This window comes from Protopterus annectens, chromosome 2.part1, assembly GCF_019279795.1.
Source record: "Protopterus annectens isolate FY-2018-M chromosome 2.part1, PAN1.0, whole genome shotgun sequence".
NCBI lineage: Eukaryota > Metazoa > Chordata > Ceratodontiformes > Protopteridae > Protopterus > Protopterus annectens.
The window spans coordinates 1,218,574,490-1,218,601,601 of NC_056729.1; the positions used below are offsets into that span (position 1 = coordinate 1,218,574,490).

At 38.0% G+C, this 27,112-nt stretch overlaps 1 protein-coding gene across 4 annotated transcripts in view; it reads left to right on the plus strand.

Annotated features, from left to right (window-relative positions):
• Positions 1 to 27,112, plus strand: part of KLHL29 (kelch like family member 29) — a 2,735,259-nt gene that overhangs the window by 1,309,565 nt on the left and 1,398,582 nt on the right. For all 4 annotated transcript variants that reach the window (XM_044062747.1, XM_044062745.1, XM_044062748.1 and 1 more), the window contains one exon: positions 2,209 to 2,519. In XM_044062747.1, the coding sequence (XP_043918682.1) occupies positions 2,256 to 2,519 (264 nt within the window). In that variant the 5' untranslated portion in view covers positions 2,209 to 2,255. The remainder of the gene's footprint in view (positions 1 to 2,208; positions 2,520 to 27,112) is intronic.

Below are 27,112 nucleotides of genomic sequence, written 5' to 3' on the forward strand. Positions count from 1 at the left end.
CTGATTGTTGAACTCCACAAACTTTAAGCACCCTTCCCCGCTATTCTGCTTTAATAGTTAGTGCTCCTACACGTTTCTGTTTGGCTTTGTAAGTAGTAGCACATGGAGCTGCTGCATTTCTGTGTACTACAAAGAATAATGCGTATGCTTATATGATCATAACCGAGTAGTTACATTTTATCAAAACGGATGTCAAGTTTCACTTCTTAAGGGTCTTTCTGTTCTGCTTTCCAGTTGAATTTGTTGCCATCCATTTCTTGAACATTTAACAGGTAGTTATGGTCAGAGACACAGTCATAATCATCTATCTCCTGTTTAGTAAACACACACAAACACACACACACACACACACACACACACACACACACACACACCTAACCACCTGCTTCTGTCTGTTGTAAACATTGTCATCAAGTCTATGTTGCGTCTTAATGAACCTTAATAGCCGTATGCTAACCACTGCTTCAGTTTACCAAAATCGTTTTGTGTCTGTCCTTGTGTGTGTGTCTGACTGAGTGAGTGTTTTTGTGTGTGGCTTACCTCACATTGCTTGGGCTGCTGTTTGCTTGAGTGTGTCAGACTGACACATTGCTGTCTTACTCTCATTGATTGCTACTTACTGCAGCCATCTGTTTAAGCTTACAGTATAGTATACCACTGACACAGACAGCTGGGACAGAAAAGCAAATAATCATTATGCAGTTTCTCAGAGTTAGCGTGACCTCAAAATGGCAATATATAATAAATATGGGAATAGAGTAAACTCCCTTAAGAGGTGCAAAGGGGCTTGCTCCCTGCAAAAACACATTTTCAGTTCTGACATATTTCCTAAATTCCTGTACACTTTAAGTGGATAGTTTTAGAGCTTTTATGTACTTGAAGGTATAGGTTGAATGAAGAAATGTATAAGTTTTGTGTTAAATGACTTTAGTGGTTTTGCATTTTAATCTGAAGGAGCAGACCCTGTGTGTGGGGATGGGGGTGTGTGTCTGTGTGTTTGTGTGTTTGTGTGTGTGTGTGTCTCTCTCTCCCTCTCTATCTCTATTTGCCTCTGTGTGTCTCTGGGCATCCTGTGTGTGAACTCTTGTATGGGTGCATGGGTGTCTGTAACTTTGTGCACCTACATACAGAGTTTATAAGGGTAAGGACTATGTGAAATTTCAGTTTTCGTTAAGTAAATATTTTGCTACTACCTCACCAACTGATGTAACATACCTCTCAACCTTTACCCTTTTTTGGCATTGAGAGAATGACATTGCTGTACTGCTGGTAAAAGTTTACTTGCCCTGCCCGCCGCAGTGTGTACCTGTAGTATCCTCCAGTCCTAAATATACATCCTTCCATATATCCATCCATCTATACATACATACATACATCCCAAAAAAGTGAGGGCAGAACTACTTCAGCTATTATCTGCCCAATAGAGAAACAATGGTCCCCCCCCCACCAGGTGCAATCTAGATATCTGGGCATGTTCTCCACATGTATGTGTGAGTTTTATCCACGTTTTATGATTTACTCCCAGTGAGATTTATTTAATCTATCTGTAACTCTAGAAGCTATTCATTCAGTGCTGTTAGAATAGAATATATCCATCTGTTTCATTTAGTGACTGCATTTACACGTACCACTGTTTACAATATTTACTAGCAAGTAGGAAAGAAAGTTGACTGCCAGATGTTTTCCATATCTCACAGACATACACACACACACACACACACACACACACACACACACACACACACACACCTGCATACATACACATGCACACACCTACATATCTTTGGAATGTTAAGTAAAAGAGAGTATACAGAGGAAACCTACACAGATGGAGAACATGCAGCCTTACTACAGAATCCTGACTTTGTAATGCTGCATGCATTAGCATTATGATTTAAACATTCTGCTTACCTTTGAGCAAGAGGCAGCAGGATACAATTTAATTTGAGAAAAAATATCTAGTAAATATACTGAAGTCGTCAATGTTACTTCTTTCTGCTGTAGCACAGAATTTGCTTTCATTATGCAGAGACAGTCTTAGCAAAACATTTAACATAGGATGCTCATTACATACAGAATCTGGGAAAGAAATAGGAAGCTGCATATCAAGTTGGCAAAATATTTAGTGAACTAATAAAATTTTGTTTGCAACCTTCACACACAAAATATTGATTTACCCTATTATTTTTCTTTTACCATTTTTTTCAGGAAGGACCTGCAGTATCCTCTGAGTAGAATTACGGCTTCTTAGAGAGATGTCACGGCACCATAGCCGGTTTGAAAGAGATTATCGTAGTGGGTGGGACCGTCGGGAACGCAACTCTAATGGTAATCATGTCAGCAGCACAAACTGTAACAGCACTACCAACAGTAACTGCAATAACAGCAGGCCCGGTCTTTTACCCCTCCCAGTGGTTCCTTCTCGTCTTCCGTCACCATCAGTTTCTACTTGTACTACCACAAGCACCGATATGATGACAAACCTCATGTCTAGTCCTTGCACAGCTTCAGCTATTAAGGTAAGACTTGGATGGTTTTCTGTGGCCAGTTCTAGAAATCTACTCCACATAATGTGTCATTTGTAGCAGCATATCATGGCCAAACTCTTTTTCACATATTGGTTTGTATTATTTGATGAAAATTCTCTGAAATTCATGATACAGAATTCTGACTGATACAGACAAGTATAGTAGCATGGCTACACATCTTATTAAGTTGTTCATGTGATTTAGATTTTAAATACAGAATTTACTGGCATTTAAGTAACTGCTTAATAAGTTATTATGTAAGCAGAGGTTACAGTATGCAAGCTAGAAAGCTGTCATTCAATTCTGTGCATCTGGGATGTCATTATAACAAATGCCATTGTAGCTGTGCTGTGTTTATAGGTTCATAGGTTCATAGGTAGGTACTAGGCTATTGGCCCTAGGGCCTATATAAGCTTAGCCAAAAAGCTATCCTGGCTTTTTCCACCCAAGAAAATTATTTTCCTGTGGCCCTGTCGAGCAGAGCCACAGAGGTGATCCCCGGGGTGAATTTCCTATTTCCCATCCAATCATCAAGATTTTTCTTAAATAATGCTAATGAAGAGCTTTGTTTGATATAGATAGGTAGTTTGTTCCAGGGTATGGGAAGTCTCTGGGATAGGAATCTATCCCTCCAACATGTTCTGTTTATTGTGGTGAGAAGGTTTAAGTCTCTAGAGCATGCAGCTCAGAGGGATTGGGATTTCTTTAAGTGGAGCATGTCCAACAGCTCTGAGTTTGACATAGCTTTACATGTTAGGCAGAGATCTTCTCTGAGTAGACAATATGCGACAGAGTAAAGTTGGAGTTTTTGGAGACGGTGTGCGTAGGGCATCTGTTTGAGGCCGGTAATCCTTTTTGTGAGGTATTCCTGCGGTCTTTCCAGTTGATGTAGATGTCTTGTGAGGTACATATCAAATTGTTGTACTCTATAATGGGTCTAATAAGTGATGAGTAGAGGGGAACAATGACCTCTTTTTTCCTGGATGAGAAACCTTTTGTGATGAGGTGTGCCATGTAGAAGGATTTCCTGACTACTGTGGTGATGTGATTACCAAAGGAGAGACTACTGTCCACCTGTGTTCCAAGGTCTCTTATCACACTTTCAGTGTTAAGTAGACTACCACCTATGTGGTAGTTCATGGATACAGAGTTTTCACCAAAGGGGATGACAATGCACTTTTTGGTATTGAGCTTGAGGCCATGGCTTTGTCACTAGGCATCTGTCTCAGTGAGTGTCTCAATGAGGCCCTTTTGTAGGATGTCCGCATTGTTAAGAGTTTCAATTATGGCTCCTAGTTTGCAGTCATCTGTGAACTTCGTTAGCCAAAAACCTTCTGTGTTAGCCTAAACTTTAGAGAAGTAGATACCAAACAGGCGAGGACCCAGGACTGAACCCTGTGGTACTCCACTTGTCACTGGTCTGAAGTCGGATTTGGAGTCTACTACGTTCACAGTGTGGGTTCTGTCAGTGAGCCAGTTGACAACCCATCTTGTGACATAGGGATTTATACCAAGTTTAGTGAGTTTATCTATAATTCCAGAGTGAGAGATGATGTCAAAAGCCTTGGCAAGATCTAAATAAGCTGTGTGAACCACCTTACCCTCGTTTACACCTTTGGTGACTGCTTCAAAGAAGCCTATCAGGTTTAGGACACATGATCTGCCTTTTACAAAGCTGAACTGGGTAGGGTCCAGAGTTTGGAGATTACCAATGTCTTTGTTATAAGTTCCATGATGATACGTTCCATGGCCTTGCAGACGAGGCTCGTCAGGCTAATGGGGCGGTAATTCTAGGAGTCCATGGTGGCTCCCCCTTTGTGGAGTGGGATAACCATCTCTGTGTGCCATTCAGTGGACACAAAGCCTGAGGTGAGGCTATGATTGAACATGATGCTTATGTGGGGTGCCAGTTCATTCTGTAGTTCATGTAGAATGCAGCCTGGGATGTTGTCAGGTCCCATAGATGCTGTTTTCTTAGCTTTGAAGAGTGTGTTTTTTACCTGTGCAGTCTTGATTACAGGAACTTTGCATTCTTCTGGTATGGAGATAGGCTCTTTAGGGGGTGAGGAGGGGGTAAAGTTAGCACTGAACCTGTCTGCCAGGATGTTGGCAATATCAGTTGGTTCTGTATATTTAGTGCCACTGTGCTGTAACTCAGAGCAGATCTTAATGTTACCATTGAGATTCATGACATAGCTGTAGAATGCTTTGTGGTTGTCTTTAGAATCAGTGGCGATTTTGTTTTTGTAACTAGCTTTGGAGGATTTTATGAGGGATCACAGCTTACTGAGGCTGACCAGGGAGTTCCTCCAATCATGGGATTTTACTCTTTTTTTGCAACAGTTTCTTTCTTCTGTTGTAAAGTTTGTTTATGGCAGGAGACCACTAGATTGGTTTCCTTTTTTTGGAGGATATCATCTTTGTTCTGTTAGGGATATAACGATCCATGCACTAGTGTAAGTGCTTATAAAGTGCATTTGTGCAGGATTCAGCAGTCGTACCTCTATTGTCCATCTGCATGGGTGTCGTGAAGTTTGCCACTTCTGTCTTAAGAAGCATGAAGTTGGCTTTGGAGAAATGTTTTACGGTGGTTTCCCTAATGGGGGGTGTGGGCGGGATGTGGATGTCTAGGGTGATTAGCTTGTGGTCAGATCTGACCAATGAGGAATTGACCTCTGGTGTGGAACACCAGTCTCCCATGTTGGTGATGACCAGGTCTAAGATATTGCTGCCCTTGGTGGGGGTGTGAATAAGTTGATCCAAGGCATTGGAATTTATGAATTCCAGAAAACGTTGAGCAAAAGAGTTGGTACAGGAGTAGTTTTCCCAGTTAATGGTGGGGTAGTTGAAGTTGCCCATTATTAGGGTGTTGGGTTGTACCCTAATATTTTCCAGTGCATCAAGAAATGAGGAGTGGGAATCCTGGGGTATGGTGGGGGATCTGTAGCAAGTTACAATTTGGACTGAGGTCTTTCCCAGAGTTAGTTGCACTTGAATAATCTCGGATGCATTATGCTGAGCAGCTAGCCTGAAGGTGTGGATATCCTTAATGAAAATGGCCTTTAGTGTTTCAGTCCAGGTTAGGTGGCAGAAAGGTGTGGTACAAACTATAGCCTGGTAATGCAGGAGTGCTCTCTGGAGCCTTGAACCAGGTCTCTGTCACTGCACAGATGTCGATGTTCTCCATTTTAAGGAGTGCCTCGAGTGAGTGCATTTTGAGGTTTAGACTTCCAGCATTGAGTAGCATTGCCCGCAGATTTTGCTTGCTTGTACCTGTTACGGTGGTGAATTTGTCATTTGAAACTTGCCTAAAAAAGGCAGTATAGGGGTGGCAAGAGCCTTAGCCAGTATCCGGAATCCCAGGGGCGACAGGTGCAGGCCATCTCTGGCAAAGCATTATGTTGCAAATCTGTGGGTTAAATCTTCATCTCAGAAGTAAACTCTACTTCCTAAATGCAGCATGTGCCTAGAGATTGATACTTGTCTGGCATTGCCTAAGCAACAATATTTGTTCTTTGGCAGCGCTTGAAGCAGTTTTTTTTGCATATCTAGTTTTGCCTAGGTAGTTATTTTCTGTCAGTTTAGTACAATGGAAAGCTTGATCTCCAACGACTGTTATTAAATACTGAAAATGTCATGTGAAAGAAATGCAATAATTAGCATGTGCTGAGAGGTATAGCAAACATTTCTAGAAGAAAGTAGGAGTTAAATGAGCAGACATTCAGTGCAAATGTGAATGTGTTTCTCCATAGTAGGCACATTATTTCCTCTAAATGCCAAGTGAGTGTTAGCAGATTACTGAATGTTAAAAACAACTGACATATTAACAGTTAGTCAACAGTAAAAATTAAAGCTTTTTTTTTTTGTTCAAACCATGTATTGTAGCTGTTTCAGTTGATGCAAAAAATCCTGTGGCACAGTTTTGTAAAGCTACTTCACATAACATGCCATTGTAGCAGTCCAGTAGCACTTGGGATTAGTCACAGCTACACATGAATTGCTGCTGAGCTTGGAGTGGTTTTTGTTAGTATCTCCGCAATGCATTTGCTTTGAAATTGAGTATAAGGAATGCTATACAACTTCCAAAGATATACCAGTAAAATTAAGGTTTATATAAATGCACAGCTTAATTTTAATGGTTTACAGACATATTTGTGACACAGTTTACTGTAACTCATACTTATTTTTAATTTGTTTGCTGTAATGAGTTTGTTTCTCAACCTAAACTGTTACTGCATTCATAAAAAAATACCATAAACTCACATTGCGAAGAAAATTAGCATAACTAACAGGCACTGCATTTACCCTGTCATACAGCCCCATTAGATAACCTTATTTACCGTTATCTGCTTTTTCTGTCATTATATGAAAGGAAATGCAGTAAGCAACTAGGGAATAAAAGTAATTTACTGTGGATTAACACCTTAGTGCACAGTGTTTTTTTGTGCTGACATGGGTCTCAAGAGTGGCTTTCCAATGGCAAAAGGTGAATAAGTACCAATTAAGAGTAGTCTCTTTATATGTTTTTGTAGTGGGGCAGGTTATGAGGAATGGAGTGCTGTGTTTGCTTAGTAATTCCCTACTGATGTTCTGTGGAAGCTTGGGTATCACTTATAACAGGGTTATATTACAGCAGTGCATGGAGAAAGAATGCACATATCGGTAATAACTTATTGCATAGTAGCTGTAAAAGTTTCACGTCAGCATTAGCTTTTGTGCTTTTATTCTATGACAACATATTGCAGGTTTATGTATCATTGTTACCTATTCCAGTTATTTGCCCATGCTTTCTTAATATTTTCTGTATACACACACACACACACACACACACACACACACACACACACACACACATTCATTCAAATGTTCCTGATTACAGTGAAGAGCTTGCAGTACAGTGGAGGTCATCAGAAACGGGCCTTGTGTTGTTAAGTGTACCAAGTGTGCTTGAGCACAAATGACAACTTAAGAGATCTTCAAGAGGAACTAAAAAATAACACATGAAGGAGAAATGGGGAAAATATATGTAATGAGAAAAAAAGAGTATTTCTGCTCTAGCCAAACTAGATTATGTAGTTGTAGGAAGTAACTTTTTGCAAGAAGATATTAAGGTAGAAAAGGCCTGATTGGACTATGCATTTTCCTACTTACTGAATATTCTCGTCTTCCCTACACAACTGCTTTGCTTTCATAGGTAGGTTCATAGGTAGGTGCTAGGCTATCGGCCCAAGGGCCTACATAAGCCTAGCCAACAAGGTTCCCTGGCTTCCGCCACCCAAGAAAGTTATTTTCCTGTGCCACTGTTGAGCAGAGACACAGAAGTGATCCCCGGGGTGTATTTCCTATTTCCCATCCACTCATCAAGATTTTTCTTGAAGAGTGCTAATGAAGAACTTTGCTTGACATAGATGGGTAGCCTGTTCCAGAGTATGGGAAGTCTCTGGGACAGGAATCTATCCCTCCAACATGTCCTGTTTATTGTGGTGACAAGGTTTAGGTCCCTCGAGTGTGTAGCTCGGAGGGATTTCTTTAGGTGTAGCATATCCAACAGCTCTGGGTTTGACATAGCTTTATATGTTAGGCAGAGATCACCTCGGAGAAGGCGATATGCTATGGAATAAAGCTGGAGTTTTTTGAAATTGTCAGTGTAGGGCATTTGTTTGAGGCCAGTTCTCTTTGTGAGGTACTTCTGTGGCCTTTCCAGCTGCTGCAGATGTCTTGTAAGGTACATTCCAAAAGGGTCGTTGTACTCTATGATGGATCTAATGAGTGTCAAGTCGAGGGGAACAATGACCTCTTTTTTCCTGGATGATAACTCTTTTATGATGAGGTGTGCCATGTAGAAGGACTTCCTGACTACTGTGGCGATGTGACTATCAAAGGAGAGACTACTGTCCACCTGGTTCCCAAGGTCTCTTATCACACATTCAGTGTTAAGTAGACTACCGCCTACGTGGTAGTTCATGGGTACAGAGTTTTTACCATTGCATTCCTTAGTTCCCTTACCATTGTTAATACTTTCTCAAGATGTTCTTCTATCCACCACCCACTCTGAAAAAAATGGTTCTTCAGATTTTTTTCAGGAAGACTGCTCGCTGCTAACTTCAAGCAGTGTATTTTTGTTCTCTTATATCTGACTTTTCTAAAGGTCCACATGTTTTTTCTTTATTTTTTTAATGATGTCTCTCCTGAAAATTTGAGATGCCAGATGGATTATTTTTTAACAAGCTATCCCTGGGTGTACATCTCCTGGTTATATCAGTGGAAGTTTTGCCACTGACGGGATAAGATCGTTAGGGCATTTGAGGACAAAGTATTATCAGATAAGCAATTCCTTGCAACAGAGCAGGATAAACAAATGCTGCAAGTTAATAGGCTCCTCTGGTTCACTTTTCTGATTGTTTTCACTTTGCTAGTCTTCCTTTTTATTTATTTATTTATCTATTCATTTATTTCTGGTCTCATCCAACTTCATTTGTACTGGCCTGGCCCCCAAACCCCACATCCACATAAGGTATACCAGCAATCCCTCTACCTCCAGGGACTTTTCTTTATGCCCTACCTGCCCCCCACCCCCACCAAGGATTTCATTATGGTCTTATTTGGATTTAGTCTTACTCATTTTTTTAATGGGGTTGTTATTTACAATTTAGAGATACAGCAATGGGGTCTAAATTTGCCCCCATTATGTTAATTTATTTATGCCTTTATTTGAGCAGCAGTGCATTTATTCTAATTTTTTATTATAAAAATAAGGTTAATTTTATGCACGTTATACTGATGATTTTTTATAGTTAAAGGCACTCAGAATGAATTTATGTGTTTTTAGTAGGATTTGTAATAACAGATATTTACTTCAGTTTGCTTATAATTTGTCAGCAGAGTGTCACTGAGTATTTAGAGTCACCAATTTATGTTAAAAATAGTAATACATTTGTGACTGAGATGTTTAGGAAATCAACAGTGGGTGAATGCTTTTCTTTTGGCCTTGACTTAACCCCCCAATCTTTTAAAATCTTTGGCCTATGGGGAGCTTCTTAAGGCTCATAGAATATTTGCAGAGGATGAAGACTTTAATAGTGCTGCCTTAGATATTTGGCTGCATCTTTTTCATAGAAACTATGATTTAGGATGCCTTTCTTTTTGCAGCAGGCTTATTCTGTCTGTATGGCTAAGGTTAGACAGAAATTGAAAAGGTGATGAGTAAACTTTTAACTGGATGGTGCAGTGGTGCAGTGGTAGTGTTGTTGCCTCACAGCAAGAAGTTCTCTGGTTCATTTCTTGGTTGGGGTGCCTTCTGTGTGGAGTCTGCATGTCCTCCCTGCATTTGTGTGGGTTTTCTATGGGTGCTCCGGTTTCCTCCCATGTTACAAAGACATGCATCTGGAGCATTTCTCCTTGGGCCTCCAGTGAAAATTGGCTTTGTTCCAAGTTGGACTTTCCCGGTTAACAAATAATAAATAAAATTAACAGATGCATTAGAGAAGATGTTTATTTTGTTACTAGGTATGTTCCCTTTGTAGAGGAAATTTCTCATGTTTTGAAACATCATTGGTATAGTTTTGGAGAGATGATCTCTCTTTGTTACTTAAAGACAGTTTAATGATGTCTTATAGAAACTCCTACTCTCTAATGGATGTTTTGGTCCATTCAGGTTTATTTGTGGACTCTGTCAAGTCCTCACAATTTAAGGGATGTTCTGTTTGCCCTTGTTGGGATTGTTCTCATTTACAATATATTAATCACCGTAAGGTGGTCATTTCTATTTCTTTGAATTATTATAAGGTAGGTTCAATTTATTGTGTTAAGTGCCCTTGTAGTAAGTTTTATACTGGTCAAACTTATAGTGCAGTTAGAAAAGGAATATTTGGAGCATGCTTCTTGTTTAGATTCTTGGCATTGACCAGTATCACCATTAGAATATTCTGGGTTGGTTTAAAAAAGGCATTATAGGACGGACAAGGTTTTAGCAAATATTTGAAAACCTAGAGGGGACATGTACAGACAACTCTGGCAAAGCATCATGGTCTGTCAACCATATCCTACCAGGCCATCAAATATTATACCCCCTTTGAATGACACCAAAAACTAAACCGGTTATTAAAATCAATTATTTTTTTGTTCATATTGTGGCATCATCCTTAGAAAGGTAGAATGCTGTACTGGTCTGGGACACAATTCAATGCATCCATGTCTACCTTCAAATAGGCCAGGGACGTATTTTTAGATCATTTATTCCCTCATGGACTGTGACTGAGTTATACTGGTACTTGTGGTTCAGTGACCTGAGAGCTTGCATGAGCTGGTGAATTCTGGTCCCTCTTAGGCAATTGACCTTAACCCTCTCATTTCTCAGCCTGGTGAACGGGGCATCAGTATGCCTCACAATTTATGCTCCTAGGACCAAAATGTTGGATTGTGTGGTAGTCTGCTTTATATGCTTAGATGAAGAGACATTGTGAATTGAGGCTGAATGTGTTGTGGTGGGTATTGCTTTTGTATTGTGTTTTTGAGGTTGCTGAGGGTGCTTATTGCAATTACATTTGGAAGGTCTATGAGATGTTTAGGGTAAATTAATGCTAAATGTCGCAGCATATGTGGGTATGTCTGTTTGTCCTGTAATGTCTGTGGCAGGTATTGTGTAGTGTTGTGTGCTTTAGATAAACTCTTTGAGATTTGTAGTGGCTGTATGTAAGAGACTTGCCTCCGGAGACAGTGTTTAAGTACGTCTTGCATATTATGTGATATTGTTTGAGAATTAAGCAGTTGTCAGAAAACATGGGACAATTTCTGCATTGTCTCAGGGTACCCATTGCTACCAAGCTGACTACAAAGACAGTAGGAAAGTGCAGATCCATGGATTTAGGTACATATATAACTATATATATATATATATATATATATATATATATATATATGTGTGTGTGTGTGTGTGTGTGTGTGTGTGTGTGTGTGTATGTGTGTGTGTGTGTGTGTGTGTGTGTGTGTGTGTGTGTGTGTGTGTGTGTATGTATATATATATATATATATATATATATATATAGAGAGAGAGAGAGAGAGAGAGTGGCTTACAAGGGGTTTGGTAACAAGGGATTCTTTGCTGTCCTTTTGTAGCTCTGTGAGAGAGAACAGATTTGATAGAGGGCTAGTTGGGTAAGAAGGACAATCTTAGTCTAATCTGACAGAACAAGGTCCCTACTCATTCAAACCTGGTGCTCATTAAACAGACATGCTTAGGAACTCTTAGGTGTGGATTTATAGGGAAATTGAAATTGTATGCACCTGTGTCTTTACAGAACATTGCTAACAGCCTCTGCACAAAATGCAGTAACTTTATACAGACAGAGAAAAACAGTAAGCAGGCAAAATAGCCCACTGGCCAATCACAACAGTCATACTCAAAGGTTTCCACAATGATTCTCAGCACATAAGACACCATGCTACACTCTACTGACCCTAGAGGGTAGACCTAACTTTTATAACTTTAAACCAGTAAAATGAAGCCCAAATTGCTGCATGTAACAGAGTTAAAACAGTAAAGCAAGCAGCCAATACTTGAATCAGGCAGAAAAGCAGAAACTCAGTGTTTGATTACAGTACCAAAAAACAAAAGCACATTAAAATAGATATGAATGGAAAAACTCTGAAAATAATACACAAATATAAAAGCATTTCTAGTATATTTCAAGATGGAGTGCAACACAGCAATATGAAGTAGTTATTTACCTGTGGATGGATTTGGATTCAGCTTGGCAGCCAAATACAGTGGAAAAAACATCAACTCTAAAAAGCAGTTAAAAAGCAAACACTCAACCAATAATGCAAAAATATAGCAACAATATGTGTATATTTCAAGGTAAAGTACAAAACAGCACTGTACTTATCTAGCAGTGAATAAATCTGGATTCAGCAGAAGGGCTCAGCAATCATTGCTGTAATCACCCAGCATTTGCAACTTTATATGAGCAAAGACGAACACTAAGCAAGCAAAATAACCCACTGGGCAGTCATAGCAATCAAACTCTAAGGTTTTGTCAGTCATTTTCAACACAGAAGGGATCAGGCAACATTCTACTCTCACTAGGAGCAGATCTAACTTTTCTAACTTTAAACCACTAAAGTTAAGCCCAAAGCACACTAAATAATCAAACAGCCAGTACTTAGTGGCAACATAGGCTAAATGAAATTTTAATAGAGTAAGGGGAGGGCCTTCCTTGTGTTGATCCTTCATTACCTAGTACAATGAATAGATGAGATGAGCTAAGATAAAATTGAAAGGCACTTTCAAAGATAAATTTATACTAAGGGTAGACAACTCAAAAGCCACCAAGCAAAAGTCAAACACTGCTTGCATTTGTCACAGGCCTCATGTCAGAAGACAAGCATAATCTGCACTCTGTGTAGTTAAGTATCACTCAAGGGTACAAAGTCAATAAAAAAACAAGTTCATAGGTTGGTACTAGGCTGTTGGCTCTAGGGCCTATACAAGCGTAGCCATAACAATTCCCTGGCTATTTCTTCCCAAAGTATTTACTTCCCTGGACCCCTGTCTAACAGGGCAACTGACATGATCCCCAGGGTGAATTTCCTATCTCTCAACCAATCATCAAGGTTCCTTTTGAAGAGGGCCAAAGAGACGCTCTGCTTGACATGTATGGGCAGTTTATTCCAGAGCCTGGGGAGTCTGTGGGTCAGGAACCTATCCCTCCAGCATGTTTTGTTCATTGTGATGACAAGGTTTAGATCCCTGGAGCATGTGTCTCTGAGGGATTGGGATTTCTTTAAGTGTAGCATGTCCAACAGCTCTGGGTTTGACATGGCCTTGTATGTTAAGCAGAAATCACCTCTGAGAAGACAATATGCGACAGAGTGTGGGTGGAGTTTTTTTAGACTGTCAGCATAGGGCATCTGCTTTAGGCCTGTGATTCTTTTAGTGAGGTATTTCTGCAGCCTTTCCAGTTGTTGCAGATGTCTTGAGAGGTACATACAAAACGGGGCATTGTATTCTATAATGGGTCTATTGAGGGATGAGGAAAGTGGGACAATGACCTCCTTTTTTCTGGATGAAAAGCCCTTAGTGATGTGTTGTGCCACATAGAAGGATTTCCTGACTGTTGTGGCGATGTGGTGAGACCACTGTCCACCTGTGTCCCTAAGTCTCTTATCACACTTTTGGTGTTTAGTGCACTGCCACCTATGTGGTAATTCACGGGTACATGATTTTTCCCAAAGGGGATAACTATACATTTCTTGGCATGGAGCTTGAGCCCATGGCTCTGGCTCCAAGCATCTGTTTCTGTAAGACCCTTTTGTAGAATATCCACATAATTTGGGGATTCAATAATGGCTCCCAGTTTGCAGTCATCTGCGAACTTTGTTAGCCAGAGTCCTTTAGTTTTGGCCTGTACTTCAGAGAAGTAGATGCCAAACAAGAGCAGTCCCAGGACTGAACCCTGAGGTGCTCCACTTGTCACTTGTCTGGAGCTGGATTTCGAGTTGGCTACTTTTACAGTGTGGCTTCTGAAAGTAAGCCAGATGGCAACTCATCGAGTGACGTAGGGATTAATGCCCAGCTTCGTAAGTTTATCTATGATTCCAGAGTGGGAGATGGTGTTGAAGGCCTTGGTGAGGTCCATATAGGTTGGGTGGACCACCTTACCCTTGTCCACGGCTCTGGAGACTGATTCAAAGAAGTCAATCAGGTTCAGGAGACAAGAGCTGCCCTTCATGAACCCAAACTGCGTGGGGTCCAGTGTTTGAAGGTTGCCAATGTCTTTGTTTATAAGTTCCATGATAATAGGTTCCATGGCCTTGCAGATCAGGCTCGTCAGACTGATGGGGCGGTAGTTCCCGGGATCCAAGGTGGATCCCCCTTGTGGAGTGGGATAACTGTAGCTGTGTGCCACTCAGTGGGCATGAAGCCTGAGGTGAGGCTATGATTAAACATGACACTTAGGTGAGGTACCAGTTAATTTTGTAGTTCATGTAGTACACAGCCTGGGATGTCGCCTGGTCCCATGGATGCTGTATTCTTAGCTTTGAGGAGTGCATTTTTTACCTGTGTGGCCGTTAATCGGAAACCCAAGTGCTAAAGGTTAAGACATTTATAGTAAAATGTTTACCTTTCACATAGAAAACATGCACTTGGCCAAACAGATTACTCAAAGTAAAAAAAATAAAATGCAAAACAGTAACAGGTAATGTACAAAACAGCCCTAAATGACTATATCAGTTAAGCAACTTCAATGGATACACAAAAAAATACATTTAAATTACTTCTCAAGTGTCTTTTTCTTGTTTTAATTACCAGTAACTGCTGATCTGTGTAGCGTTGTAAGATTCCTAACCCTAACTCTGGAATTTAGATAGTGACAGATATGGACTAGAAGCAGTCTTCTTAGGAAGATCAAACTTTGCTGTGAATTGAACAGTCATGGCTGGCAATTCATTTATGCACATTAGTCAGATAAGGAGACTTCTCTCAGTATTGCAGTAATTTCAAGTGCCTAACTTGATGTTTTAATTTCCTCCCTCTGTCAGAAATGTGCTGTTGTCATTCCTCCAAGTTGCACAGATGTGAGTATCATATTTTGTGAATATCATGTGAGACTGAGTGTGTATTTCCTATGATGGGTTGGTGCCCAGCTCAGGATGAGTTCCTCTGCTTTATGTCTAGTGAGTGCTGGGATAGGCTGTGGCTCCCCCAAGACCCTGAATTGGGTTAAGTAAATAATCAATGAATGAATAAATTAACATTTGAGTACTACTGCTGGGACTGGAACTTTTGTTACTCAGTGAGTACTGGATAACTGAGCAAAATAAACTGTTTACTTTCTGTGACCGAGCAGATGCATATCTGTACAAATACTTTGTTTTTACTTCCTGTAAACAGAAGATTCAGCATTCATGAGACCTATCATTGAGTAGAATACCCCCTTTGGTATGTACCTAACAAGCCGTATCCAATAATTGGAATGTCCACAGAGGTTCCTCACTAAAAGAATACATGACATAAGTAAAATGTCTTATGTTGACTGCCTAAAGGCCCTATTCCTGTATTCTGTCTCCTACAGACTTTTGAGGGAAGATCTATGCCTGGCATACACAATATTGTCAGACCCCACTCTGATGGACCTCCTGTATATCCACAAAACAAAAGCACCAGAATTACCCATTCTAAAGACTTAAACCTTGCCTGTGATATAAATAGGACCTGCTGGAGAGATAGATATGTATCTCAGAGATGACCATCTATGGAACAGACTTTCCATCCATGTGAAGCAGAGTTCCTACTTAAACCAATTCAAGTGCAACTTGGACAATTGGATAGGAAACCAGAAATTCATCCGTGGTTTGGCACCTATGTTTCTAATGGACACAAGTAACCTGTAAATGGTTCATCTCCCAGGCCCATGCTTAGACTTATCAAGAGTATCAGAACTTGTCAGAGATTTGGGATGCATGGCTAAGCTTAAAAAGGCCCTTGTGGTCATTAGCGTCATGAACACCTATGAACCTCTGAACCTATATGTAATAATTGATATTTATAACACACATACTCCTCGCAAGTGGTAGAAGTAGAACATCAACTCTAGCAGCAAAAAGCGGTTTTATGTTTACATGTTGGATAGTGTTTGGATGTCCAAAGTCATGTCTTATACAATTTCCAAATTAAAATGTCCAAATAAAAAGTTGATTTTACTGGGCATTCTGCTGACCTTAATAGAGCAGAGGTGTGGGACTTCATTTATGACCACAAATCTGTAGGTAATGCATTATTTTTGGACTTTTTTTTAAGCATAGTTGTATAGAGTTTAGGTGATAAAGTACAATGATGGGTTCTTGTTATGAGCTAAGTATATTCTAAGACTGTTGTTTTATAGTGCTGTAGGACAGCTCTAACTCTGGAAGTTAGATAGTGACAGACATGGACTACAAATTGTCTTCACAGGAAGAGAAGACTTGGCTTTGCATGGTACAGACGTTAGAGGTGGCACTTCTTTGATCCACATTGGTCAAAGAAGGAGACTTTTTTGCAATACTACTTTAATTGCAGATGCTTAGCTTGTTGAAGAATCATATGTAGGTGTCAGTGAATACAAAAGTAAAACAAATGAAGTTGAGGTCTAAAAACAGTGTTTCATTTAGACAGAGCAAAAGCAACATGTTCTAGGATTGACTGTGGTTTGGTGGTATCCACAAGACGTTTAGATAAATACGTTGCCAAAATAATAACATTGGCGCTGTTAGTCATGTTGATATATATTGTTGTAGGACAACTAAAGGAAGTGGCATGCATGCATGCTTCAAATAGTTTGGAAGTGGCAAATTTAAAGAAGTCAATGTATATGAATTGATGCTCAGAAAGGATCTGCTTCCTTGACAGGAGGCGTTGTAGATATGTGTCAGCCTGAACCTGATTTTAATGGTTGATAGGGAAGATTAACATAATCTTGTTCTGTTTCTTAAGGAACTACAAGGGTATAGGCATTAAATAAATTAATAGTTAGTGATAATTTTGCATTTTTAAAGCATGTGAGTAATGTAACTATTATTGTATTCTGCATTGGAAAGTAGTTGCATTTCTTAGCCAAGTTTTGTTTAAATCAGCATGTGAACTTGTGTAAAATACAAGTACAAGTGAGTGAAAGAATTAGATCTGAGGAGACTGAGTGTAATTTCCTGGGAGGGACATAGACAAACTAGAAGTAATGTGGTAGCCAATTCATAGGTTCATAGATTAGTACTAAGCTAACTGCCCTTGCGAGCCATTTTAAGACTAGCCAATTACCCCTTGTGAGACTCAAACCCTGCACCTTGTTTTTCTAAGGCAAACACCTTAACCATTAGCCAACCCTCCCAACCCCTAATAATAAATTAAAATGGAGAACATCGACATTTGTGCTGTAACAGAGACCTGGTTCAAGACAGCAGAATGCACCCCCTGCACTAAAGTACAGTAGTGTACCTACCATAAATGTAGATGTTCGAGTGTATTCACTGTTGCAGTCACCACACCTGGGTGTCCAAATAGTGTAACTGTTTTGCAATTAAATAAGGATGAAAATTAATATACACATTTTCTAACATTTATTTGTGAATTTGCTGCAACATTTGAAGGCCTGCAAAGAATTGCTTCATTTGTCCATTTAATGGAGCAATGATGTCAGAAGACTTTTTGAATCTAAGGTGTCCTGATAACGGGTCTACTGTTTTTAGTCGAAGTTTCAGTACTTCGAACTTCACTTGTACGAACCCACTTGTTCAAAGTATTGAAACTTCGAAAAGTGACTACAGAGATCACAATACAGCGCGGAATGGGAATATTCCCTTTTCCTCGCTATAGTGGGATCTCAGAGTTAGTATATTTAAGTAGGGGTGTGTGGGGGGCACAGCCCCCCTTATGAGGGGTGCAGGGGGGATTTCCCCCCTGCAAAAGTATGTTTTTATTATTTGTGAGGAGATCGGGCGCCTAGACTTCAGCAAGAGTGCACTTTCGTTGAAGTAGGGGTCTACTTTTCATTTTCCATTGTGTTAATTCATTGTAAAGTGGTAGACCCACTGATAACATTGCATCATGTACTAACAGTACTTTTTTCCTGGGATGCTGTATTTCTGTATTCAAGGAAAAGCCAAAGTTTTATGCCAGCGCCCACATAATCATATAATCTTATAAATCACAGTATGTTAAATAATGTGATCATAACAGCCCCAATGGAATGGGGATTCTCATCTCAAACAGAAGCTGAAGGAATTACATTCAGACATTGTCTAATAGACCATTATGGCCTGAATTTTTTTAAGATCACTGATTTTTGCAGTCCTTGGCTTGTGAAGGCTTGAAGTAACTTCTCAGTGTTTAAAAAAGGCCTTGAACTGTATTGATGATAGCATAATAGTGGGAGAGAACAGTTTATGTGGTGATTGGGACTGTAATGTTGCATAGTTTCTTGAAATCACATACTGGTTGCCTTATGGGTGATGACACTTTTATTAAGATACCCTAAGCGTAAGGGTACAGCACCCCCATCTAAATTGTGTATCAATTTTGACCCTTCTGAAAAGGAAAGTTTGAATTCACTATTTGCTTTCTGTTGAATGCAGAATTTGTCCTAATGGTTGTGAATGAATTTCCTGACATCCTCAGTATCCAAGCAGATAGATGAATGAGATGTTTAGTTAGCATTAGGATTGGCATGCTAATGCTCAGCATACGCCTACATAACCTTCATTGTGGTATATACTGTATGTGTGACTAGCATGCTAATACTCTGCATACTCCTGCATTAAGTTCAGTGTGGTATATATTGAATGTCTGACTGGCATGCTAATACTCAGCATACTCCTACATAACATTCAGTGTGATATATATTGAATGTCTGACTGGCATGCTAATACTCAGCATACTGCTATGTACCATTCAGTGTGGCATACATTGTATGTCTGACTAGCATGCTAATACTCTGCATACTCCTACATTAAGTTCAGTGTGGTATATATTGAATGTCTGACTGGCATGCTAATACTCAGCATACTCCTACATAATGTTCAGTGTGGTATATATTGTATGTCTGACTGGCATGCTAATACTCAGTATACTCCTATATAGTGTTCAGTGTGGTATATATTGTATGTCTGACTGGCATGCTAATACTCAGCATACTGCTATGTACCGTTCAGTGTGGTATATATTGTATGTCTGACTGGCATGCTAATACTCAGCATACTGCTGCATAGCATTCAGTGTGATATATATAGCATATGTCTGACTGGCATGCTAATATTCAGAATACTCCTACATAGCATTTAGTGTGGTATATATTGTATGTCTGACTGGCATGCTAATACTCAGCATACTCCTATATAGTATTCAGTGTGATATATATTGTATGTCTGACTGGCATGCTAATACTCAGCTCCTACATAAAGTTCCGTGTGTAGGTTGCATTTTATGACTATACATTGAACGTACCAGCTGTGCTCACTTGATTTTCCTGTAATGTCAGTCTTCTGGCTAATTTTTTTTTATGTTTGAAAGGACATGATATGATATTGCATCCTTCTTCAGAAGCATGGCAGATTTGAAGGAAGTGAGCTACTTAATTTTTATTTTAATGGAGCGTACGTGTTATGTAGAAGTTCATCCGTGAGGAAGATTACAGTGGTCAAACAGCAGTGTTAAGTAATCTAACTCTAATTACCACTTAGCAAAGCTGGCCCAGGTATTCAGTCTAGCAAGGAGGAAGCATTTAAGACATCCCATTAAATCACTGTTGAGTGCTCTGCACTTCTTGATTTAATGCAGATCTGAAATGTAGATTTGAAAGGGGTCTGAAATCAATTTTCTTTTCTAAAACTGCTAAAAATAAGTAATTGCATTGTTTATGATAACATTGTAAGAAGAAGAGAATATGGCAGAATTATGGCTGTGTGCGTGTGTATGAAACAGACAGATCCTGAGACAAATACATTCTACTATTACATGTGGCACTTGTCACTGTTTGTGAGTATGTAAGATAGCTACCTCACAGCTTCAGAGTCTAATGTTAATTTCTGATCTATGGTTACTGCTTGTTTAGAATTTTGAATATTTTTCCTATGTCTGACTGAGCTTTTCTCATTTCGTTTCACATCCCCAAAACATACTGGTTGAGTTGCTAATCTAAATGTTTTGCATTTGCTCTACCCTTGTTGTCTGAGTCATGAAAAAGAAATGGGATAGACCAGTTCCCTTACTCACTTAACAAATTAATAAATAAAAAACTAATATATTGTGTATCAGTGAATTGTTCCTTAACTCCTTACTATACAAGTATCTCTTGATAATTAAAACACTCAGTGCTTGTAGTTTATTATGGGACTGCTTAATCTATCCTCAGAGACTGCTAACAAAATATTTTTTCCATTTAATGCTTCTATGGAATGCCAAACTCTCAGAAATCATATGTGCTAAACAAAATCTTGAACAGTAAAGTTATTCAAAGGAGACTCATATTTGCAATGCTAACTGAATACACATGTTTCTGCACTGAAGCAAAATACTTCTTTACCTGCTCTATCCCATTAACTTTGCCTGCTGCTGTAATCACCATACTAGTAAAAATGTTCATGTAGTTATCAGATTTGGGTAGTACAATTTTTATACAATTAATATACAGAAATATTTAAGTGTTAAGTATGCATTTAATAATATTTATAAGCAGTAGTCAACATCTCTCAAAACATAACATTTGCATATACCAATTATCTGTGGCATCTTTCTTCTTGTCTGTGTTGATTCTCAGGTGACTCCATATACTAATATGAATCTCATACCATTTTCAAGCTATTAGTGCAAATATTAGTAGTATTTATAACTATTGCTATGAGCAATCAATTTGACGGGTGTTACTCAAATGGCCTATCACTTTATTTAATCACAAGTGGTCAAAAGAAAGTAATCTAATGACAGTTAATGTAATGATATTCTTTTTTTAAACACCTTTATTAAATTATAACTTAAGACATAGACAAATATTAATATAAAGGAAAACGAACTACATTGAACTTATTTTTAATTTATATACATTATGCATTACATATGTTTTCTTTCTTTCTTTCATTACGACTCTCATTTAGTCCAACTTTACATAAATTCCTCAGTGCTTGCACCTTTCCTCAAACCTCTGTCATACTGCCGAACATTATTGTGCATGTATTGTTCCCTCAAATTCGATTTATTTCTATGTAGATTGTTCCATTGCTTTTCTAAAGATCCAATTTCCAGTTATTTCATCTCTTTTACAATGTTCAGTACTTAAAATGGAGCTGGTTTAGATTTTGATTTCCATTTGCTAGCAATTGCTTTTTTGGCAGCAAATAGAATTAAACTTACTAATGTTCTACTATGTCTAGGCAATTCAGATCACGTGACCCAGCTCAAAAGAATAATTTCCTTAGTTACAGCCATTTTGTTTTCCAGCACTTCTGATGGAATATTCCGTAGAAATTTTATAAAACCCACAAACTCATTAGACTTCAGAAAATATGTTCACAGTTGTCTCTTTCTTTCCCATCACAACTCCAACACTTGCTATCTGCCTAAGGAAAAATTCTTTGATGTCTCCTTGGGGTATAAAATATCTATGCAAGTACTTCCTAGCAAAAATCCTAAACCTTCTGGACTGTGTTGCATACGTAGGGCCCATACATATGTCTTCCTAGTGTCATCTTGTAAATTGCTTTTCCAGTCACCCTTCCCAATCTTTTCTAAACTCCTCTGTTTGACTGTTATAATTATCATGCAATATTTTATATGCTTGACTAATTATCACTTTTCACAGCAGATTCTATTGTTGATTCAACTGAAAACAGGCTTTGCACTTATAACTCCCCTTTCCTTTCTCTTTGCCTATACTCTGATATCAATCCCTGGTAGAGAAGGCAGTCTCGAAACTGTAGACCAGACTTCTTCTTTTTGACCTCATCCCACTCTAGTAAATCCCTTCTGTAGTTCCTTGCTCCCAGTACCTTGGTTTTATTGACAGTTTTCTCCAGTAAATTCCAGCTTCCTCTTGCTTTTTTCTGTACCAAACTTATAGTCAACCCTACTGACAAAATTTTTTTTCTCAGTTCATGTGTTGGATTAGTCCTTATAATACTTTCTACAAGTTTATGAATATAATCCTTATGGTATCTTCTTTTTGCTAGCTTATTGTCACTACCTGTCTCAAGAAAAATATCTTTTACTAAATGTATTTCTTACTTATTTTTGAACTTGTACCTAAAAGAACAACTGCTCATTCACTCTATTTATTTTTTCCTCTACTACAATGCTGTAATACATTCCTGTAATTTTTATTATATTGTTATTGTATATTATGTCAATTTCTGTAATTTTTGCTTAATTGTACTGTGGAGCTTTTCTCCCCAGGCCTCTGCTGAAAAAGGGCACTAGCCCAGTCGGACTATTCCGGTCAACAAATGTCAAATAAATAAATAAATAATATTCTGTATGGGTCTTGTTATTCTGCTCAAGGAACTACATCCAACATGCCACTCTCTCCTTAATTCTTGAACTTTCTACCTCCCTTCCTACTTCATCATAATACACTGGCACTTTGAATTACAGCTTTCTGCTTGTATTTTATACACACACATATTTTATATATATATATATATATATATATATATATATATATATATATATATATATATATATATATATATATATATATGTTTATGAACTTCAGCTGCATAGCTCAGAAATATCCCTTCAAATCAGGTAATCCTAAATCATCTTATTCTGTGTGGACTATTACATTATCCCACTTAACTCTTGCCCTATTAGCCTTCCAGATAGCTTCCTTCAACTCTTTATTATTTATTGTCTACAGCTTCCCCACTGGTAGGTAAAAATATGCCTGACTTGTGTATAACATTTTTCACTGCTTGTATTGTACTATCTATATCCATAAACAAGAGCTTCCCGTTTCTCAGTTTTCAGTTTTTGCATTAACTTTGTTTAGTCTCTTCCCAAATATCTTTAGCTGCCATAAAAGAAGACTTTTTAATTCGTACTCCTAAATACTTCATCTTATCATGTCCACTTAAGTATGGGTATTGCTGAACCAATTAGTATGTGAGTACATAATTTATCGCTATAGCCTTTTTTTATCTTCATTCATTTTATATCCAGAAAAGATTTACAACTATCTCAAAATGTTCCACAACACCGAAATGTTTCATTTTCTGGATTTAGCAAGTACACAATAGTATCATCTACAAATAAATCCAACTTTTCTTGTTTATGATACCAATTTTATCCTTGGATTTCTGAGTCTCTTATTTTCTTTGTCATTGTCTCTAAATATAAAGCAAATAATAAAGAGGAAAGAGGGCACCCCTGCCAGGGTGCACTGTTCAAACACGTTAGTGAAGAGGAACTCACCCCCTTTAACTGTTGTCTCTGATCCTTCATGTATATTCCTAAACAACCTTATTATTGTATTAGGGAATAAAAATGCTTCCATTGCCCAACTCATAAAATCCCATCTTACTCTGTTAAATGCTTTCTCTTGATCAAGACCTTCCAACATCATTATTTTCTTACATTCTGCTTCCCTCTGGGTCATCATTGTTCTGTTAATGTTATCAAATGTTTGCCTCCCCAACACAGACCTCATTGATCCATATCTGTCAATTTCATCTTTGCCATTAATTTAGCAAGTGTGGACATAAACACTATATAATCAAAATTGAAATGGGTCTATATGAAGCTGGGTCTGATGGGTTTTTATCCTCTTTGGGTAATACAGCCACCACAAGTTTCTTCAAAGGTGATGGTGCTTCCCCTCCTCTTTAAAGTATTACTTAACAAAATTTTCCAGATCCTTATAAATTTCTTCATTTCAACCTCCACTGGAATAACATCTCTTCCTGGAGACTTCCCTGCCGATTGATTATAGATCACCATTTTTACCTCACCTCCTCCTATCTTAATTATTAGTTGTTGAGACTCGTATTCCTGTATACTTAGCATAATTAAGTTTTTCATAAATAGCTCCATGTGTGCTCTTTCTTGGTTTCCACATTCCTCTGATTTATACAAATTTTCACAAAATTTCAAAAGCATGTCTAATACTACTGTAGGATCTCTAGTGATTTTTCTTGTCTTAGGCCTCCTGAGTTTGATGACAACCTTTTCTACTTGCTGTTACTTGGGGTTATTATCAAAAACAGTTGCTTAACGATACTCTTTTTGAAACTCAAGCACATTATTCAAATACTTATTCTTTCATTAGCATTAGCATTTTGCAGTTACTTCTCTACTTGCTCTGTGAGAACTTATTCTGCAATATTTAATATTTGTCAATCCCTCTAAGTCATTTTTACTACTTTTTAACTGTAAATCTTTCTCTTTTATTTCTAGCATATTTTTCAATTCCATTTTCATTTTAACCCACTCACTAGCTTTCTCTTCTGAAGAAATTTCTATCTTCTGTATTAACTCTTGAATAAGGTCCACTATCCATTCCTTGAATTTCTCTCACTTTAATAGGTAGGTGGGAAAGCACCAATGTCTCATTATTGCTTCATTACCCTGCATTTTTATATTCGTTTTTATTGATGCATGATCTAAAATAGGTATTGGATGTGTGTTGAAGTTCTCAATTAAATGGTCATACTCGTATGAAATATAAATTCTATCCAATGTACCTCAGTTACTGTAGCTTGAGGAATAATATGTAAATTCCTAATATGTAAGTTCCTAATATGTAAGTTCCTAGTACTGAATTCTCATCTTCCATACCAAATATTGATCTAATGATATTCTTCAGTACATTTTACTCATTATAAGATAGTGGTACACTTCCAATGTTTCTTTCCTATCTTCTACTGTAGTGTGATAGTAGATTTGTTTGTGTACGTGTGCATATATATATATATATATATATATATATATATATATATATATATATATATATATATATATACATATATACATATATATATATATATATATATACATATATATATATATATATATACATATATATATATATATATACATATACATATATATATATATATATATATATATATATATATATATATATATATGTATATACACACACACGTACATACATATATTTATATATACATGTTACCTTTAGTTTATCGAATACCCACTTCATCAACACTAACTTTGCCAACACGTCACATTGCTGACAAATGGAAAGCTGACGTTTCCCGTATGGTAAGTAACTGTTTGGCCATCTACCTGAACTTTGCCCCATACCACCGCGGTAGTGCGTTCTCAGAGTTGGTATATTTATTAATGGGGGTGTTGATGGGTTTGTTTTATTGGCAGTTCCTTGTGGAAAATGTCGGCTTTCCATTTGTCAGTAATATGACATGTCGGCAAAGTTAGTGTCATTGAACTGGGGGTTCAATAAACTAAAGGTAACCCATATACATATATATATATATATATATATATATATATATATATATATATATATATACACACACACACACACACACACACACACATATGTATGTATATATATATATATATATATATATATATATATATATATATATACACACACACACACATATATATGTGTGTGTGTATATATATATATATATATATATATATATATATATATATATATATATATACATATACACACACACACACACACACACACACACACATATATATATATATATATATATATATATATATATATATATGGGTGTACTTTTGAAGAACAAAAGTTCACTACTTCGAACTTCAAAAGTACACCCACACTAACACGAAAGTGCACTTTCGCGAACCCGCTAGACCGAACGGGCTAGCAGTCACAGACCTTAGGGTTAGGGCACAGGTTAGGGTAAGGGGATAGTTAGTAGGGCTATCCCCTTACCTTGACCTGTGCCCTAACCCTAAGGTCCCTGACTATCGCACCACAGTGGAAGACATTCCAAATTGGGCTATTCATAGTGAAAGTCTACATCCTACAAAAACCAAGTATAATGTACTGAAGTCCCAAGACTATAGATTAGCTCAAATTACCACAGAGATGGAACCATTTTTGAGAAACCTGGACAACTTAGAGAATGATTTTCTAGTGAGAGGCTATGAACGTCAGATGTTAAAAAACATCCTGGAACCCATTATAGAACTGAAAAGGACTGAAGCACCTTCACTCAACCTCCCCAGTAGAAAAATGTTAAGTAATTCCACAGAGAATAACAAATGCAAAAATAGCTGCATCCTGACATACACTTTGGATTATCACAGTATCAAAAATATTATTGAAGAAAACTGGGACATTGTCACAGGAAACCCTTTTCTGATTAACATTTTAGGTGAAGCCCCATCATTTGTTTATAGGAAGGCCAGGAACATTAGAAGTTTTGTTGAATTTAAACCTTGACCATGTGAGAAAAGCACTAAAAGATGTGAAACTAATTGCACATTTTGTATATTTATGATAATGCCACGGTGGTACGGCGGTAGCGTTGTTGCCTCACAGCAAGAGGTTCTCCCTTTTGATTCTCGGCGTGGCTTGGGAGTGCCTTCTGTGTGGAGTCTGCATGTCCTCCCCACGGTTGGGTAGCGTTCGAAAGACATGCGTGCGTAAATGGGCGTGCCTTCGTTGAAGGTTGGGCATCGAGCTGGCACCTCGGCATTTCATAAAAATCTACTGCCAATCATTAGCTGGCCGGAGTTCCGCTGTGGTGACCCCTTACCGGGAAAAAGCTGAAAGATAAACAACAACAACATACAGCAAAGTGATAGTTTTTACTGCCCTTATTTAAAGAAGATCATTAAAACCAGTGCAGGGGGTGACTGTAACACTAAAAAAGTAATTTTCAGGGCACAGTGCAATGAATGTGATGCATTCTATGTGGGCAAGACTGTAAATAAACTCAAGCGTAGGATTTCATGTCATCTGTCAGAAATCCGCTCTGGATGTAAAAATAATGCACTAGCCAAACACCATTCTCTTCATAAAAGACACACAGGTTTTAAATTCCTGATCCTGGATTGCATAGACATGGGTGATCTTGAAGGAGACATCCCAAATATT